The 20,080-nt window shown below is 40.7% G+C and overlaps 1 protein-coding gene across 1 annotated transcript in view; it reads left to right on the top strand.

The window, feature by feature from the left end:
- The window catches only part of ddb1 (damage-specific DNA binding protein 1), a 58,621-nt gene that overhangs the window by 14,522 nt on the left and 24,019 nt on the right, over positions 1-20,080 (top strand). The window contains exons 7-16 of the mRNA XM_017414249.3: positions 824-982; positions 2,126-2,209; positions 2,832-2,948; positions 6,824-6,926; positions 7,646-7,721; positions 7,808-7,916; positions 11,957-12,135; positions 14,958-15,121; positions 17,694-17,801; positions 19,756-19,963. Of these exons, the coding sequence (XP_017269738.1) occupies positions 824-982; positions 2,126-2,209; positions 2,832-2,948; positions 6,824-6,926; positions 7,646-7,721; positions 7,808-7,916; positions 11,957-12,135; positions 14,958-15,121; positions 17,694-17,801; positions 19,756-19,963 (1,307 nt within the window). The remainder of the gene's footprint in view (positions 1-823; positions 983-2,125; positions 2,210-2,831; positions 2,949-6,823; positions 6,927-7,645; positions 7,722-7,807; positions 7,917-11,956; positions 12,136-14,957; positions 15,122-17,693; positions 17,802-19,755; positions 19,964-20,080) is intronic.

Below are 20,080 nucleotides of genomic sequence, written 5' to 3'. Positions count from 1 at the left end.
GCAGGGGGAACCGTATCTGATCGGGGAACGCGGCTCGACGTAACAGCAGCAACTGGAGCACATTACTGCCCCCTATATGTCAAGAGGACAAATAACACCTTTTCTGTTCAAATTGCCAACCCGCCACAGTGGCGTGTGTGTTGATCAAATTCACTTCAAATATTTACCCGCATTTGGCCGGTGGCGGGTGCTAATTTCCACCCCTGCTACTACCACACCAAATTTTTTTGCTCAAAACCTGTCCAATTGACTGCGTTATAGCCATTTTTTAATGTCTGCTAAGGTTGATCGGCTGTGCCATTTGAGTTGGGTTGACCACAAATGTTAGAGTTTCGGATGTACATCCAATTTCATTCATATTTGTCTACTAATTTGAGATATTTTGCTAACTCTATAGACAAAAATACAGATGCACGCACAGACACGAGCAGAAACAATATTATGCTTTCACCTTCGGCAGCAGGCGATGATAGATAGATAGACCTTATCGTTGTGCTTTTTTATTAACATTCAAATTGTAGTTCTTCAACCTTTAGGAGAGAGAAAATCTGCAAATGGAAATTTAATTTGTCTTGCTTTATGTGGAAAAGCTTTGCATTCCTTCTTTTGTAGCCTTTGCAGTGTCTTGAGAAGATTGCCTGAACCTGGGATCACAGTTTCATGGTGCACGAAAAGCAAAGTTCTTTGTTTATGCGTCCGTGTCGTTTCACCCTCTGAAACGTACCGCTCCGGTTTAACGCACTGAGCTGCAGCCTGTTTGTGTCACCTTTTTTATTTTTACATTTTGCATATTTACCCTTCCGCTCTGCGTTTTTAATTGCAGCAAAGCACGATTGTCTGCCACAACCGCGTGGACCCCAACGGTTCACGCTACCTGCTGGGCGACATGGAGGGCCGCCTCTTCATGCTGCTGCTGGAGAAAGAGGAGCTCATAGACGGCACCATGGCGCTCAAAGACCTGCACGTGGAGCTGCTGGGAGAGGTGCTCGTTTATCTTTTTTTTTTTTTGTCTGTCTTCGCTCTGTTTGTCCTCCCGACTGTCCTCTGGCACTTCTCCCGTCTGCTTCTCACTACCTGTCTTGACCATCTATTTTCTCGCTTGTTGATTTTCCCTCTTCTGCCTTTTCTTCTCGTTACCTCAGTCCCCCCTTTGTGTTACAATTGACTTTTTTTAATGGTTTATAGCCCCAAAGAACAGCTAATGGGTCTGTCTGCTTGAACAGATGAGAGGAGGGGGAAAAAAGGGACTCCAGCTCTCTGTTCCCTCATGATGCTTATCCCTTAAAAGTGGATTTAGACAATGACTGTATTTTAATATTGCGCTTGAAGCTCAGGCCTACGTACAAAACAGACAGCATTTAGTTTGTAGCACCTTTGTCGTAATGACTATCCTTCAAGCTTAGAGAGGTGAAAAGCTTTTTTTTCTGCTCTTGAGTGATGCTGCAGTTAGAAGCAGTCAAGCAGACTGAGTGCTCAGCTAGAAATGGATTGCTTTTCGACACATTCATAACCGTCTAGACTTGCTTGTGCAGACATAAGCAGCTTTCGATTGACATTGTAGACATTAGTCAGTATTAATTGTGCATCAGTAATGTCATGTATTATAAATGAGTCTAAAACACAGCTGTGTTTGGAAAAAGAGAGTTCTTCCTGTTTGTGATTTTACTTTGGGGGAAAAAAAAAAGTTTAAAATAGGAAAGTTCTGTTTTGATTTTTCTCTAATATTTAATGAATGACTAAACTGTACGATAATTGCATAATTTACTCTGGTGGTGACTTTCAGCGCTGACCTTTCTGTTGTGTCTGCCAGGTAATTGGGCTTTAAATAAAACAAAAGTTTGAAATGCATTCTCATTATTGGGGAATTGAGCTGAGAAACCTATTCATTATGTCAGCGTGACAGAAAAACACTCCACAAGTATGCTTGAATAATTTTTCATATTAAAAAGGAACATCTCTGATCCGTGCTTGTTCGGTTAAAGTGTGCTTTTTCTTGAATTTATGAAGTTAAATCAACTTTATGCTTCAATAGAACAAGGTGTCACATAGGAAGCCTGGCAGATATTGTATTTTAGAAATACTGGTTAAAGAGACAAATGTTTGTTGATGTTTTCATCCTTGACAGACGTCGATTGCTGAGTGTTTGACCTACTTGGACAATGGTGTGGTGTTTGTGGGCTCCAGACTGGGAGACTCCCAGCTCGTAAAGGTAAGCTGGAAAATGAGCACAGTTTGATATGAGGTGCAAAATTTATCTTAAAACCTATGACTTTTATCCTTGGAAAACAAGGTTTTTTTTGTGTATGTGTTGGCAAAAAACAAGGAAATCAAGAAAAAAATGTCAATTTTTTAAAAACACAAGTTATGAGTTGCTGAATAGTTAATATGATTTTGTACAAAATACCGTATTTTCTCCACTATAAGACGCACTGTTAATGAATGGTCCATTTTCAAACTTTTGTCATATAGAAAGCTATGAGAGGTCACAAAATAATGAAATGGCTCAAAACGCACAGAAGAATACCGCACCGATGTAAACGTCAAGTATAAACGCCTCGCTCAGGTCCACAGGCCACTTCAGAGCGCGACTATAACTGAGCCTTAATGCTGCGAGCGGCGCGGCTTTGTAGTTTACTGAAGTCGTACTAAAACATTACGACTTGTTACATATTTAAGGCGCTCCGGATAATAAGGCGCACTGTCGTTTTTTGGAAAAATTGAAGGCTTTTAAGTGCCCCTTATAGTCCGGAAAATACGGTAACAAATGAGGCATTTTCTGTCCAGTTTAAGCTGTCAGTCACTTTGTAAAGAAACTTTTCATTTCTCTGCAGCTCAACGTGGACAGCAACGAGCAGGGCTCATACGTAACAGTAATGGAGACGTTCACCAATCTGGGGCCCATTGTGGACATGTGTGTGGTGGACCTGGAGAGGCAGGGCCAGGGCCAGGTAAATTCCAACACCTGTGTAAAAATATGCGGTAATTGATGTAACGATACCTCTGCAGTTAGCCTGATGTTGCCTCATGCAATAAGCTTTAAACAAGAAGCCTTGTAACTTTTAAAATATAGTTTGAGTTTACTTTTTCATACAGCCAGTAACTCCTGGACACTACTGTTGCATGTGGCATTGATTGGTCTGAGTCACATTGATTTCGGGCGTTAAAATGTGTGTATAGTACATAAACTTGAATTGCTTTTCATGTTTTACTGCAAAAAGGCAGACTGCTGATCAGGTAATTTCCTCTAAATATTTCTACGCCCTTTGAAACTTTAAAGACCTCGCCTCGGTCGTCTGCATGTACTTTAACAATCCATCATCCCCGGCGCTGCTGTGTGGTTAATTTTGTTTACCTACAGCAAATGTCAAACAGTGTGTATTGTGGAATTAATGCGGTACAAACTGTATAGCATCTGAATGTCACATTTAAAAGGCAGACACATTTTGTTTGTTTTTTTCCCCATCTGGTATTTTTTTTTTTTATTGAAATATCAAATATATGAATAAAGAATATTTATATTACAACCCCAGCTCAAATTAAAAAATGAGACATTGTGTGAAATGTAAATAAAGACAATGCACTGGTTTGCAAATCTCATAAACTCCTAGTTTATTTACAATGGAACATAGTAAACATATCAAATGTTTTAATCTAAGAAATTGTACCATTTTAGGTTAAAAAAACGAGGTAATTTACAATTTGATCAAAACAACACAATTCAAACAAGCACTATCTCTTCTTCTAACATCAGTCTGTAAACATCCAGGAGCTGAGGAGAGCAGCTGCTGGAAGTTTCGGAGGGAATGTTGTCCCATTCTTGTCTGATGGAGGATTTTAGTTGTTCTACAGACCTGAGTCTTATTTTTGTATCATTAAGCACCAAATGTTTTCTATTAGTGAGAGGTCTGGACTGCAGGCAGGTCAGTTCAGCACCTGGACTCTTCTATGAAGCCATGCTGCTATAATAGATGCAGTCTGTGGATTAGTGTTGTCATGCTGAAATATGAAAGGCCTTCCCTAAAGAAAAAGAAAAGTTGTCTGGATGGCAGCAGATGTTCCAAAACCTTTTTATATACTTTTCTGCATTGATGGTGCTTTTCCAGATTTATAAGCTGCTCATGCCTTAGCCACTAATGTACCCCCATACCATCAGAGAGGCAGGCTTTTGAATGGTGCACTGATAAATGGCCTAATGGTCCCTCTTATTTAATGCAGAGGACAGGGCATCCATGATTTTCTAAAAATTTTCCGCTTTTCCTCAGTCCATTCTAAATGAGCTTTGGCTCAGAGAAAACATTGGCGTTTCTGGATGGTGTTCACATCTGGCTTCTTCTTTACACGATGGAGCCTTAACCTGTATTTGTGAATGACACAGTGAACTGTGTTTACAGCCAGTGATGTGTGTAAGTGTTCCTCAGTCCATGCAGGGATGTCCAGAACAGAACCAGACCTGTTTTTAATGCAGTTTTTAACGTTAAGGTCCTGATGATCACAGGCATCCAACTTTGACTGACCTTCAGTCTTGCTCTTTGCACACACAGAGGTTTAACCAGAATTTTGAAACCTCATGATGATATTATGAACTGTAGATGAATGGATTTTCAAAGCTTTCCTTTTTGGAACATTATTTTGAAATTGTTCTCCTATGTTTAGTTGCAGTTTCTCAGTCTGGTGATTCAGCCTCTCTAAAATTCCCTTTTTATACCCAGTCCTCTTACGGACCTGATGCCAATTATCCTAATTGGTTGCAAAATGCTCCTCCAGCTCTTATTTGTACCACTTTTATAGCCCTTTTATTCCTGTCCCAACTTTTTGGTTAAGTACTGCTGCCATAAAATTCAAAATTACCTTAAAAAATGGTACAATTTCTTAGTCAACATATCAAATGTTAAAGCTGTGTCTCATTATGAATCAGATATGGATTTATGAGATTTACAAACCATTGCATTTTGCATTTTGCTCAACACCCCAATTTTTTCAGAATTGGGTTTGTAAATGCAGGCCCTACTGAAGGATTGTCTTTCGTGCTTTTAGGCATGTTTTTCAAAAACTACTGCAGGAGATAAAGATTGATAACAGATTATTATTATTATTATTATTATTATTATTATTATTATTTGTCTTATTTTGTATTGAGTCTTTGAATCAGTGGGACATGAAACAATCAAATTAAGAACTATTTGTTGGCAGGGTTTGACACCAGGCTTCAGGGCGCTGAATGTGATTCCAGAGGCATCGGTCCACCAGAGCACTAAGCCACTTAGCTGGGCACAGACCAGCACGCAATCAGCCAATGACTGTTTCCACCCGTACATGCTGTCTAACTCGTTTTGCTCTGCGGACGTCCAAAAACCAAATCTAATCCCAGTTGTTTTAATTTGCCATTTGCTGCAAATCCGGAGAGCATTTGCCTGGTTAATTGGTGCAGGCGCATTCCAAGACTGTTAGGACTCTCAGCAAGAGCAATGTGAAGTCGAGCCTCTAGATTACGGTCCCAGATGTTCAGCTTAATATCACACAGTTGTTAATACCAGGCTAAGTAAGATATAAACAGAGGTGGGGAGATTTATCAGGAGACTGGACTAGTACATAAGAGTGCAGTCGAGTACACGGGGGCATTGGAGAACATGCTCAGGGGGAATTAAATGGGTTGCCAGGTTCATTGTGACCGTTTCCATCAGGATGGAACTGTTGGGTGGCAGGTGGCATGGGGTGAGATTATGCGAGCTCTGGTAATAATCTTGTTATTGCAGCGTGACTGGATGAATAAATAACATTCTGGTGCACTCAAGTCAGGCTGCGCAGACACCCGAATTATTAACCTCCAGGATGTTGGATCTTAACCCCTGTCATGTTTCTTAATGAGAAGCTTTACTCTGACCTCATTCACCAGTAGCCGTCTTCCCTCCATAACAAGCATTGTGCATGACAATAAAACTTGATGGGCTTTCATAGCTCAAGTTAAAGGTTTAGTAATTCCTAGAAGGAATGCATATTACCCGACGCCTTTAGTTGCAGCCGTTTTGGTCAAATCAACATTACGCGTAGCGATTATGCAAAGATCTTGTGGGATCTGTTATTGCCCAGAGTACGTGTTGGAAGTGACTCTCAGCTACTACCACACCACATTATAGCTCTACGTCTGTAAAGTCGGCTGAGGTATAACCATTTTTGTGTTGGTTTAAGGCGATCAGCTGTGCCGACCATCTTTAAATTGAGTTGACTCCAAAAATTAATCAGTTGTAGATGTTTCTGAGAGTTTTATCTAAATCCGTCCCAGTGGTTCATGTGATATTTTGCCAACAGACAGGCAAATAAATATACGCACACACACACAGACATGAGCAACGTCATCAATTTCTGCAGTTGATCTGTTACTATATTGTTGATGACATTGCACTGGACAATTTGTATTTTTGAGGCCTTAATAATTGAAAGCATTGGGAAAATATTTAGTCTGATTCCTCTAATTCATTTCAACTAACCTAGTGGAGGAGAGTCTGATTGCTCATGATTTGCCCCATTACTTTTCCTTTTTGCTAACATCAATGAGTTTAATTGTCTGTAATTACAGCTCAATCTTCAGCAATTAAAGACTGTAGGATTCAGTCTTTTTTATTTCAAATGTCAACGATGGCTTTTTTGACAGTATAAAACTCTGGTTGTGTGTGTCTTTTAAGCTAAAGGTAATAGGACAAACAAGTCATTATCAGAAAATTTAAGAGTAGAAGCATCAGTGACAGCTGTCCGACGCAGCCAGCTCTGAAATAAAAAATGATCTTGTGTCTCACTCCATGTCCTTGTCCGTCTTTGTGGAATTCAGCTGGTGACGTGCTCAGGTGCATTCAAAGAAGGCTCGCTTCGGATCATCCGGAACGGCATCGGGATTCACGAGCACGCCAGCATCGACCTACCAGGAATCAAAGGTTTGTGTGTTCTTCGCGCGCGCGTATCCGTGTCTCCTCTGACGACTTCCTCTCAAGTCCCAACTTTATCTAGCCCTTAATACTCGGCTGACTTCACAGCCGAGCCACTTCAACCTGCACATCTGCTTCGCCTCACCAGCCAACGCGGCCAGCTGCTGCTCATCCAGGCTCGCCAAACGTGATCGCGAGCAGATGGCGCTCGTGTCATAGGTCCTGGCTTGTTACTTTTCAAAATGCCAGGAAGATTGCCAGTGTTAGGTTTGGCGACATTTGTTTTCATTTAGCAAACCAAAGAGCTCTCCGGTGTATGCTGCATTAAACAGGCATGTCGAGAAATGCCATCGGGTTTTAACGACCTCCTAATCCCGCAAAATTAAGTTCCCCTCGAAGGATTTGTCTGATGCTTAAACAAGACGCACGGGCCACTAAAAGGTCTGCTCGCACTTGTTCAGCCTCAGCTGTTTATTGACACTCTCAGCCCTAAAAGTCTCAGCTGCTGGCTCCTGCCCCCGGCCTTTTGATGAGGGGCAATTATTCACTCAGCCAATCAATGGCTCTCTGAGAAAAATCCGCAACCTGTTTATCTTCCAGCATGTTTGCATTCAACAGATGGAATGGTTAAAAACTTGCTCCTGGCTGCTTTCGGTGTTTCTGTTACAGCGGCGCAGAAAAAAAGAAACTTGCTTCTGTACCTCTTGAGTTTTCGAATTCCCCTCCAGGTTTGTGGCCGCTTCGCTCCGAGGCCGGCAGGGAGACGGATGATATGCTGGTACTGTCCTTCGTGGGTCAGACACGGTGAGCGTTTGCTGCGCAGCGTGCCAGATAAGTACGGAGTGCGTTCTGATTTCGCCTATCTCTGAGCGTGTGTTTGTCTCCCTCAGAGTGTTGATGCTGAGCGGCGAGGAGGTTGAGGAAACTGAGCTGCCGGGCTTTGTGGACAACCAGCAAACATTTTACTGCGGAAACGTCGCACATCAGCAGCTTATTCAAGTTTGTACACACACACAACACTTTATTTGTGAAAAGCACATCAGCAGCGCATTTCACAGTCTGGCACCAGTTTTGTCTAATGTTTTAAAAACTGTCCGACTTGAAGGGTTTACACAAGCGAGAAAGTCCTCTAATTTCAAAAATTCCAGATTAATCAGGAAAATAAAAATTTCATTTTCGCCTTTTTGCTATTTCATAAGAAGAATTCTGCTGAAGCAGAGTCATAAATGATTGAGAGGGGCAATCCTGATTATGAAGGACGCGAAAAGACTCCGTGTACTTTACGCTCGCATGTGATGGATATTGTACTTCATTTAAATTCAAGTTTCCGTCTTCTGCCTTTTTGAAATGAAGATAAGACCTGCTGGGAATTCTGCCAAAAGTTAGACCTTAACCATTAATCTTTAGGTTGTTATGACAACCCTGCTCATATTTTATTGCGAAAAAATGTCTTGTATCTCAATGAAAATTCATTATTTACTCTGGGGGAAGATATATATATATTTTTTTTTCATATCTCAAGGCTTTTACTCCACTCTTGCTTTGTGAGCTCATACTGAGTTAGTATATTAGAGGTTCATAATATTTTTATACTTTCATTAAAACGGCTTAGTGAAGAGTTAGAAACTTTAAATTCGTCCCTCAGTTATCATTTAAAACATTAAAAGCCTTTCGAGGCAGAGTCCCTTTGATTGGAGTCATTTTGGTCAAATCTTACCACATCAAATTTTAACTCAGTATCTGAATTTTTTTTTTTTTTTTTTGGTTATAGACATATTTGTGTTGATTAGCTCTTGTGCCCATGTTGAATTGGATTAACTGCCAACGTTAAATCATTTGTAGATGTACATCCAATCTTTACTTTCTAAGGGTTTCCTTAAAATCCATTTGGTGGCTTTTGACAGCAGTCCCCGACCTTCTTAGCTCCACGGACCGGTTCATTATCGGACCGGCCTTTAAAGGTGTGGCAGATAAATACAACAAAATAAAAAGATACCACCGGCATGAAAACAGGGGTATTTTTTAAAACATAATAAAAGTAAATCCAACGTTTCCTCGCAGCTTTGTTAGCTGCGTCATCAACATGAATAACAGCCTCTCCTCCCCTTGATGTTCTCTGTGTTTAAACACGCCCTTCAAAATAAGAGACACCACAAACATAAAGTGCACAAAGAATCCAACTCACCGTAACGCTGAATCAGTGGAGCCCTGAGCCTGTTTCTCAGTAACCAGACCGTCCCATCTAAGGGCTTCCAGAGACGTTTGTTTTTTACTCATTTTGCTGCTTGTGGGTTTGTTTTTAGCGGTAACGGATCACATGACCTAGATAAGCGTCCTGACACGCATCAAGAGGGAGTTATAGACGGATGGAGTGGAGATAATCTGGTCAGTTTTCAAAATAAATGTCCTTCAAACTCTGAAAATTAACAAAACAAAAACAAAACGGAAATACTGTAATTTAATTATTCTTTCTCTGCAGCCCGGTACCAAATGACCTACTGCCCGGTACTGGTCCGTGGGACCTCTGACTTATGAGATATGTTAATAAACAGGTCTGACTAACAGTTAATGCAAAAGTTTTAGGCAAAGATCTTTTGCAATGAGTAGTTGTGAATGACTTTCAGCTGCAACCACGCCACACTGTAGCACAACATCTGTAAAAGTGACTGAATTTTAGCTGGTTTTCTATTTTGTAAGGTCAGTTGGCTGTGGCAGCCATATTAAATGACGCAGGGTCCAAAGGGTAGTTGACTGTAGAAATGTATTCAATGATTATTTCCTGAAAGTTTCATTAAAATCTATTAATTTGATCAAGAGATGTTTTTGCTAACAGGCTGACAGTGTTGACTCCAAATACTAAAAGGCAGCACGGTGTGTGCACAGTCTGTTAGCGTTCAAAATATGTGCTGGGGATCAGTCTCAGCTAGCACCGCATCGGATTTTAGGTCAGGATCTGTAAAATTGACTGAGTTATAGGAATTTTTGTGTTTTGGAAGATTGGTTGTGTCAGCCTTCTTGAATTGGGTTGACTCCAGAAGTGAATCAGTTGTAGATGTACATCCAGTGATTACTTCCTGCAGGTTTCATTAGATGTTTTGGAAACACACATGCACACAGACACAGGCAAAAACATAATGTGCCTTCTTCTTTTTGGTGGCGAGCAATTAAAGCAATGTACTGTGGTAGATAAAGGTTGGAATAAATTAAGTACAAACTGTATATTTTAGAAATTTTCAGAGCGATGAGCCAATTTTCTTCCTTTTGCAGTGCAGTATATTTACATTAGAAGCTGTGCACATGGTGGTATTATTATATAAACAATGATTTATAGGACTGCATGTATCGTAAAAGTATTGCTTCTAGTGCCAAACCCAATAAGAGTTAATGCCTGACTTTGCAGCCTTTTGCAGCCTTTAGCCCAGTTGTGGCTCATTATTTTGGCCCATCATCTTGCACATACACTGTGCGCCTGGGCTCTGCTCTTTTTAATTAACCTCGCAGTAAAAAAAAAAAAAACTGTATGCAGCTCATTCTAGTAAATGAGTTAGAGCAAGTCGACTGTGCCGACCTACTCGGTACGTCACGGCTAAAATCTAAAAACGCAGGGGGGGGTAAACAATGCAGAGCGCCAGAAAATGCCTCCCCTCAGGGGGGAATCAGAAAAGCAAAAAGACAAGTGGAAGTGGAACTGAATGAACAATCGGCCATAAAGATCATCTCTCAATCAAATTAACTGTTTACCACTTAGGTTTAGATTGAAATCTCAATAGGAATTAACAATATGCTAAATGTGAGATATAATCATTTGTGGTCTTTTTTGTTTTCCCCTCACTTTCCTTTTTGTTTCCTCACAATACCTTGAAATGATTCCTAATTAGATATATTTGCGGTTTTAAAGAAACATAAAGCCGTGAGATTTGGTCCAGATGTTCAAAGTCGCTGCTTTAACTGTTCCAGAGGTTGGAGGATTACTACCCCCCCCCCCTCTGGACAGAAGTTCCAATTGTGCCCAAAATTGTTTTGGTACCTAACATCAGCAAAGTCAGCCATACTTAATGCTTAGTGCTAATTAAAAAAATTGAGAAGAAAATAAAAAGTTGTACGTGTTAAATTGCATATTTAGCATTTAAAACAGCCTGTTTAGCGTTTTTTTTTTTTTGTTTGTTTTTAGCACGTTAGCCTGGAGATAATGGCTTCATGCTAAAAGCACCACTGTAGTAAAGTCACTCACAGAGTCCAAGAGTTTGGTTTAAAAATGATCAAACACTTCTGATAAAAGCTGTCGGTGTGTTCTAATATAAAGAAAAGGCCCTTTAACATTCACAGAACCTGCAGTCACTCCTTCCTCTGACTCTTAGCTCGCTGCGAACCAAAACAAACCTTAGAAATTGAGCCATTTAGTTTCCTGCCGTCTGCAATTGATTTCAAAGATTCTATTAAGGATCCTGCAATGAAAATATGCTAGTTTCACATCTCATTACACCAGCACTTTATTCGCATTTTTTTCTCTTCCTCCCCCTAAAAGCTCAACAGCTCTCTTTGTATTTTTGACTCTTCTTTGTACCGGCTGTAGTCTTTTAATGGTTACAGGTCTAAATTGTTCATTAATAGTGAGAACTTGTACAAGTTTTTAGTAAACAGAATGTCAGTGAAGGCTTTCTTTTACCTTGGGCTGTTATTCAACGTTATATTTTTTAATCTTTTTTTGAACATTGAGTTTCTGTTTGCTCAACAAAACTTGCAGAGCTTCACCTTGTTGTTTTTAAGCATCATCTGCTGGATGCGACAGCCTTAATCACTGGAGTGGATTTAATTAAAAGCTCATTTTTTATGATTAATTTTTTAAAATAAACAAATCTATAAAAAAAAAATCAGAGTTTTTGAAAAAAATCTTTACAAAAAGTTACATTTGCAGTTATGTCAAAAACTAAACCGTCTAAATAAATTTAAAATAGTTAAACTGTGTCTCCTTATGAGTTTTTGCCTTTTTCTCCAGGAAATGCAGCCGTTTGTCTAAAGATAAAACTCTGTCCTTTCAGATCACATCAGGCTCTGTGCGCCTGGTGCTCCAGGACAGCAAGGCGCTGGTGAGCGAGTGGAAGGAGCCGCAGTGGAAGAACATCAGCGTGGCTGCCTGCAACCACACGCAGGTGGTGCTCGCCGTGGGCCGGGCCCTGTACTACCTGCAGATCTTAGCCGGCGAGCTCAAACAGATCAGGTAGGACTACTTAGGTAGACACTAGGTTGTCTACTTGCTGAGTCAGCATTGTTTTCCTGTTTATAGTTTCTTCTGTATCTTTTTTTTGGACTCTAACTACTTCAGCATGCTTTTAGCTGTTTTAACCATTCTGGTTTTAAAACTTTCATCTCTTTCAGGATATTAAGGCTTTGACGTTTGATTATTGTAACTTTAATACTTTTAAAATTTTTTAACTTGGTTTACATTTTTTTCCCCTCATTGAAATGAAATAACTCTTCAAATCCTTAAAAAACTTTGCTTTTTAAAATCTACCTCAGTATGAGTGCTTCATTTTAGCTTGTAGCTAATGTTTTGCCAAGTTTAGCTTGTAGCTAATGTTTTGCCAAGTTTAGCTTTTAGCTAATGTTTGCCAAGTTTAGCCTTTAGCTACTGTTTTTGACAAGTTGAGCTTTTAGCTGTTTTGACAAGTTTAGCCTTTAGCTACTGTTTGCCAAGTTTAGCTTTTAGCTGTTTGGCCAAGTTTAGCCTTTAGCTTTTATGTAATATTTTGCCAAGTTTAGCCTTTAGCTAATGTTTTGCTAAGTTTAGCCTTTAGCTATTGTTTTGCAAAGTTTAGCTTTTAGTTAGTGCTTGTCAAGTTTAGCTTTTAGCTACTGTTTTGCCAAGTTTTGCCTTTAGCTACTGTTTTGACAAGTTGAGCTTTTAGCTTTTTTGACAAGTTTAGCCTTTAGCTACTGTTTGCCAAGTTTAGCTTTTGGCTACTGTTTGCCAAGTTGAGCTTTTAGCTGTTTTGACAAGTTTAGCCTTTAGCTACTGTTTGCTAACTTTAGCTTTTAGCTAATGTTTTGCCAAGTTTAGCCTTTAGCTACTGTTTGCCAAGTTTTGCCTTTAGCTACTATTTTGACAAGTTGAGCTTTTAGCTGTTTTGACAGGTTTAGCCTTTAGCTACTGTTTGACAAGTTGAGCTTTTAGCTAATGCTTGTCAAGTTTAGCTTTTAGCTACTGTTTTGACATGTTTAGCTTTTAGCTGTTTGGCCAAGTTTAGCCTTTAGCTTTTATATAATATTTTGCCAAGTTTAACCTTTAGCTATTGTTTTGCCAAGTTTAGCTTTTAGCTACTGTTTTGCCAAGTTTAACTTTTAGCTAATGCTTGTCAAGTTTAGCTTTTAGCTACTGTTTTGACAAGTTTATCCTTTAGCTAATGTTTTGCCAAGTTTAGATTTTGTTCTGATCATTTTAACATGCTCAGTTCAGTCTCAGCTTTTCTCCCCAAACACGAGGACAGTCAGTAGTGCTCAGTTTTCACAGGGCAGGCCGTTTCTCTCGTTGTATTCAGGGGTCCAGGCCTGCGGAGTCAGGGGAATGTGGCAGGAATATGTTGTCAGTACCAGAGCCTCTTGTTGAAGTTTAAAACTCATCTGTATTTATTTCAGAAAATTGTACATTTGAACTTTTAAAAATCGAATCTTCTCCTCTGGCTTCAGCACGTAACTGCTCCAAAAAGTACACAGCATGTGAGGAAATCCTGTTCGCTTTCTGCAGGAACGATGAGACCGAGTCAACTTGCTAATAAATGAGACTTTAGAAGCAAAACGAAATGTTTGACCCCATCCCCACGGGTTTATTTTTTAAGTATAATAACTGCACAGGTAAAACCACTTAGCTGGCTAAACATTTTATTATTTGAAGAGTAGAAATTTGTCTGAAAATGAAACCGCTTGTTAGGTAATTATATAGTTAATGTGGCGCAGCAGCCATGGAGCATCTAACAAATGAATTATGCAAATTAGCTCAACAGAACAGCTGTACAAAAGTTAAAGCGGCTGCAATCTTTCCAGTGTCTCTCTGAGATTCGTAGCTTTTTAAATGTTATTAGTCTGCCTTGGCTTACCTTTTTATTTTGATGCATTTTGAATAATAATAGGTTTGTATTGCGCCTCAGCCTGAAGGCCTGCTACAAGACCCTCGGGCTCGCCGTATTTAACCTGGAGCAGCATCGAGGTGCACCAGCCTGGGCGCACCTTTACGATCAAGCAGAAATGTTAGCTTTCATGTCGTCTTTGGGCACCTATTGCAAGTAAAAGGGAATGCACAAAGATGTTTATTGTCTCTGTGAGTGAGAGACACGCAGCTCGTAACTGGGCCACAGGGGCCGCTCGGAGCGCAGCCTTTGTTTGCATCTTTAAATGTTTCTAAATAATGAAGCGAAGGAAAGAAACTGAGCAAAATGGCTCATCAGAGCTCTGAAATACTGTTTGGGTGGCATTAGTTAGTACCTGTTAAAAGCTACACAAGCCTGGTTTTATAAACAACACGTAAAAATGAGAAAATGCTCCTTTTTAAAAGCTGTAGTTGTAGTTTTAATACAGCGACTCTGTCCAGTCTGTTTCCCAGTATATTAAACATTTCAAACCAGTTTGTTTGAAGCAAATCAGAATTCAAATTATCTGTCCCAACTGTAAAGTTTGTCTAGTAAGTGATAAAATTAAATAAATGGTATTCTTATCAACGTAACACCTACAGTTTTGCAAAAAGACATGCGTTCTCACACTGAAGAGGAGTTGTTATGGAAATCACGAAGACAAAATCCCACCATAGTTTTTGGGGATATTAATAGTCCTCTAATAACTTGGTAGTGTGATCTCACTGCTTGACTCAACATCTGTTTTAACATTTATTAATTGGCAGAGCTCATGAGATTAGAAATCAATTTGAACTGCTGCTCTGTGCCACTAACACAATTATCTCGCGAGCTATTTCAGTCCGAAAAGTTTACGCTCCGCACGACTCGAGGGGAGGGTTGCTGATGTGTTTTTTTTCTGTCAACTCTTCCTCCTCAGCACCACCGAGATGGAGCACGAGGTGGCCTGCTTGGACATCACGCCTCTGGGGGAGGGCGGAGGCGAGTCGCAGCTCTGCGCCGTGGGCCTGTGGACTGACATCTCGGCGCGTGTCCTCAAACTGCCCTGCTTCACCCCGCTGCACAAGGAAATGCTGGGCGGAGGTGAGGCTGGAATTCACCGACAGGGAACGGGCGGGGGGGGGGAGATGGGCAGCACGTCGAGTCAAATGGAGCAAAACCTCGTTTCTGTTGCCTCGTTGAGCATGTCTGCGTTTCTGGATGTGTGCAAAAGGAAAGAAAGGAGGAAAAAAAAAGCTTAAAAACATCTGAAATTTGAACCAAATTTAACAATATAACATTTTTTTTTGTATTTGTGCTTCAGAGTTTTGCTGAAACTTAAACATAAACTATCAGTGATTATTTCACTAATGCAGCGTTATCGTCAGGGAACTATTAAATGAGCTCCTCCTCAGGATCGCCACCTGAACGTGGTGGAGGCGTTTGAGTACCCCCGTGATCCCGGGGACGGTGTTGCCTGGGGCATCAGTGCCTAGTAGGGTTTCTCATGGCAAATTGGTCTCAGGAGGGATCAGACTTCGATAGGGGGAGGATCACGGAAGACAGATAAAGAAAACCAGGGCTCCGTCTTGGAGCCGGGCCTGGGAGGGAGCTTGTCGTTGAGCGCCTCATGGTCGACCCTTAGGCTTCCCGAGGCTCAGCCGGCCCAAGCTGAAAAAAAAATCTTGAAAGCCACCTCCGTATGAGCATCTGTAGAGGAGAGCTGCAAAGGTCTGGTTCTAGCAGGGCCTAGGCATGCTGATTCCTGGCTGTAGACTTGTAGACATGTGGAATGTCACCTGACTGGCAAAAAGAAGAGCCGGACATTGTTTGGGAGGTTGAGCAATACAAAGTAAATATAATTGGGCTCACTTCCACGCACAGTTTGGGCTCTGGAACCCCACTCCTGAAGAGAGGCTTGGTTCTCCTCTGCTCTGAAGTTGTCCACGAAGAAAGGTATACTGAAGAAAAATCTAAACGCAACACTTTTGTTTTTGCTCCCTTTTTTCATGAGCTGAGCTCAAAGATCTAAGACTTTTTCTAAGTGCACAATACGCGTTTTTCCTTTCAAATAATGTTCACAAATTTGTGTAACTCTGTTTTAGCGAGCACTCCTCCTCTGTCGAGATAATCCATCCACCTCACAGGTGTTGCACACCAAGATGCTGATTGGACGGCATGATTATTGCACAGCTGTGCCTCAGGCTGGCCTCAATAAAAGGCCGTTTACTTTTACTGTATCTGGCGTGACCAGCGTTTGCCTCACGCAGCGCAGCAGAGCTGATCAGGTTGTTGATTGTGGCCTGTTGTGGAATGTTGGCCCACTCCTCTTTAATGGCTATGCGAAGATGCTGGATATTGACAGGAACTATTGTGCACATAGGAGGAAGTCTTTGAGTTCAGCTCCTAAGAAATGGGAGCAAAAACAAAAGTGTTGCATTTATATTTTTGGTTCAGTGTAGTTCACTCGTTTTGACCTTTTGCTAAGAATTAGAAATCCAAATCTTTTTTATTTTTTTGTGTGTACATATGTGCTTGGTAAACATGAGCCCAGAGCCAGCAGAACAGTTATTTTAGAACGGGGGAAAACTGTTTGCTCAGATCTGCCAAAAAACTAAAATGTTGCACCCATAAAGATTATAAATGAACTTCCCGCGTAGGTTTTATCTGGGATATTAAATTTCTTGTGTCTCGCTCATTAACTTCATCTGCTTCTGGCTTAAAAGTACTTCTGCCCAGGCAGCTATTTGGTATTTAAAAAAAAAAAAAAAAGAAAAAGTTTTTGATATTGCTCATAAAACCAAGTTGCAGCTTTTTATTTTGTGAACTCTGGTCGACTTTGCTACACTTGGAGGGTACAGATGGTGGAACTGCACCTTTTTAAAAGCGTAATAAATAAATCCGAAGCATGTGCTCTAATTAAAAATGACCTCTCGTGCTTAATATTTTTTAGCATGTACCTGATGAGCACTTGAGCTATCTGCTATGCTTTTAGTGTACCATTTAAACACTTATAATGAGTCCTTATGAGAAGAAGTAGGGAAGAAGTTACCGTCACGGTGATCTGACTCAGGTAGGATTTATGCTTCCAATTAGAAGGATTTATCCATGAAGAATGTCTCCTGAAACTTTTCCACATTGGTGAAGTTCTTGCGTTTGATTGACAGCTGTTTAATGCTGAAACTTTTTAAAGTGGGTTCTCTTTTTCTTGGGGGTGGAAAAAAAAATCCCACCAATTTGAGTGCAGAACTCAAGCAGAAAAACTTTAAATTAAAACTTTATAAGCTATTCAAATTATTGACATTTTAGTTCTATCACTGGAAGCAGAGACTCCCCCCCCCCCCCTGCGGCTTCACTCGCCTCGAGATGTGTTCATTTTTTCACCATTGATTGTGTTTCTGATTTCAGTTGAAAAATTAATCTTTTTTTTTTTTATATAACACCACTGCTTTCTGCAGAACACTGTACTGATGGAACAAGCCTGCAGTTAGAGAAACAAAAGCCTTTGGAACCGAAAATAAGAGAGATTTTTTTTGTTGTTTGCTTTTAATCCTGCAGCACAGAAATGTTTATCAAAAAGTCAGTTTTTTGCGGGGTTTATCACTGTTGCTGTGAAACCCGTTAACTTCAAAGTGCAGGAAAAATAAATGACCTGTGTGTGTGTGTGTGTCCTCAGAAATCATCCCTCGCTCCATCCTAATGACCACCTTTGAAGGCAGCTACTACCTGCTGTGTGCCCTCGGAGATGGAGCTCTCTTCTACTTCGGTCTGGACCTGCAGACCGGTAGGTTCCCTCTCACCGCCGCCGCCACGACCACGGCCGTTAGACGTCAGCTGCTCAGACCTTTCCGGCTGATCGGTGCCTCCATTTGGAGCACATTGACCTGTTTCGTGTAGAATGATATGACCGCCGGCATGATGCTTTAGGTGTAACGGTGGAGAGTCCCTCAGGCTATAGAAACTCCCTCACAAGCTGGTATCGATCCGCTGTCATTTAACTAGTTTGTGAAAGAAATAAAGACTGTGATTTTATGGAAAGAAGCCTTAAGTCTTCCATAAAGCCAGCCTTCCAAAACGGACCCAAATATACAGTTTTCATATCAAACTGGAGCTGTTTTATTTGTGTTAGGGAGATAAAACGTCTTCCTCGCAGAGAGCTCTTGTTGCATCGAACATATTAGGAAAAACACAGGTCAATTATGAATTAGGTAACAGCTGAAGAAGAATTAATTATTTACTATTATTGGCTAATGCAAGTCCAATTTTGTGTTTGTCACTCCTACATGTAATAATTAATGCAGGCAGCTACTCATTAACTGTGCTGTTTGCTGCTCGCAGCGTGGCTTTATTTGCTCATTTCTACATTATATTTTTATGCGTCGATTTCCACACAGCATGCAGATTTTAGAGACACGTTTATTTATATTGATAATCAGATGTGACAGTTAAAACAGCGCCAGCGGAAGCCTTGCAGGAGCTTCCAAAAGTGGCTTCAGTTTTCATTCAGATTGCAGCATCACCCTAATTATATCCCACTTTAGGGTTTTTTTTGTCTTTATTATTATTATTTTTTAATAGATGGTGCACGCCTGCCGAATAATTTCAAATCCGTCTTTTCACGTTGGCAGCGAAGGCTCTCCGAAAGCCTTAGAAATGGGCTGGGTGATGTCACAGAAATGAAATCATCTAGTCGACTTACCCAGCCGATTGCATGTCAGTGGTACATTATAAAACAGGAGACATGAAACTGTTTACAGAGCTTTTTAGAACGTGAGTTAATATTGAGGTGGGTAAATGTACCTAATTATCAGTGTTCATTAAAACTGACTACGGTTGATTTAATGTTGAATAAATGCATAGATTTGTCCTTTTAATATCTGCTGCTTAGGTCTCTGTTTTTGTTGTTTATTTGTTGAGTAATTACAAGATAAGTTGCATCAATCTTCCTTTCTTCGTCAGGACATTCACAAGTGATGAGACTTAAAAGTGAAGCGCAGTCAGGTGTTAAAAAGCAATCCATTATACAAGCATCTTATTGTCATTAGTGATTAATGACCAAAACAGTTTCCACAAAGATCAAAATGACATCGTCCACCTGCATGTTTTGTCAAACCATCAGCCCAAATTCACCATCCAGCCGTAAAGCTGAGTAAAATTCATGGAGAGTCATTTAACTCGAAGAAAAGCTGCAACTTTTCACATGAAAAGGTTTGGAACTTTTACAAAATATTAATAATTAAGACTTGAAGCTGTTTTTTTAGTGTGCAGACAGTCACAAACAACAGACACGGAGAATACACACGAGCATGTGAGTTTAATCAGATCACTTCTCCTGTAAACTACTGGCACTGAACTGAACAAAACCAGAGCGGCGCTCGCAAAGACTACGAGTGTGCGTATAAATGCACTTGTTAACTTTGGTTTGTTCAGATCACAGGATCACGTCCGCGCAGTGTATGTTAGAGGAGACGGGATACGAGGACATGAAACGACTGAGCTTGTGGTTAAACTGCAGGCTGCACTGAAATCTAAAAGAACCAAAAAAAAACAACTGAACAAGGAAACGTGGAAAATGCAGATGCTTTTTCTTTTTCTTTCACAAAGCTCGGGGGGGTTTTACCGAGCACACAAGGACGAACATTATTGCAAATTACTCCACAGATCCGAGCAATAACTGGTGCGTGCACTCTTCAAAGAAGGATTAAATATGAGCCTCGACCTTGTTCCCCCGTTCCCAGGTGCCCTCAGCGAGCGCAAGAAGGTCACCCTGGGCACGCAGCCCACCGTGCTGAGGACCTTCAGATCCCTCTCCACGTCGAACGTCTTCGCCTGCTCCGACCGACCCACTGTCATCTACTCCTCCAACCACAAGCTGGTGTTTTCCAACGTCAACCTCAAGGAGGTCAATTACATGTGCCCGCTCAACTCCGAGGGCTACCCCGACAGGTCTGTCGCCAAAATTTTGTTTCAGATTGTATTTTCATGGCGATCTTTCTCTGTGTTTTCAAGCCTTTCATTTGAACGCCTCACTGTTTTCTGTCGTAACCTTTTGAGCTCACAGCT

The sequence above is a fragment of the Kryptolebias marmoratus genome, linkage group LG15 (genome assembly GCF_001649575.2).
Source record: "Kryptolebias marmoratus isolate JLee-2015 linkage group LG15, ASM164957v2, whole genome shotgun sequence".
Lineage (NCBI taxonomy): Eukaryota > Metazoa > Chordata > Actinopteri > Cyprinodontiformes > Rivulidae > Kryptolebias > Kryptolebias marmoratus.
The sequence above is the reverse complement of the archived record's forward strand: the minus strand, read 5'-3'. Positions and strand labels throughout refer to the sequence as shown.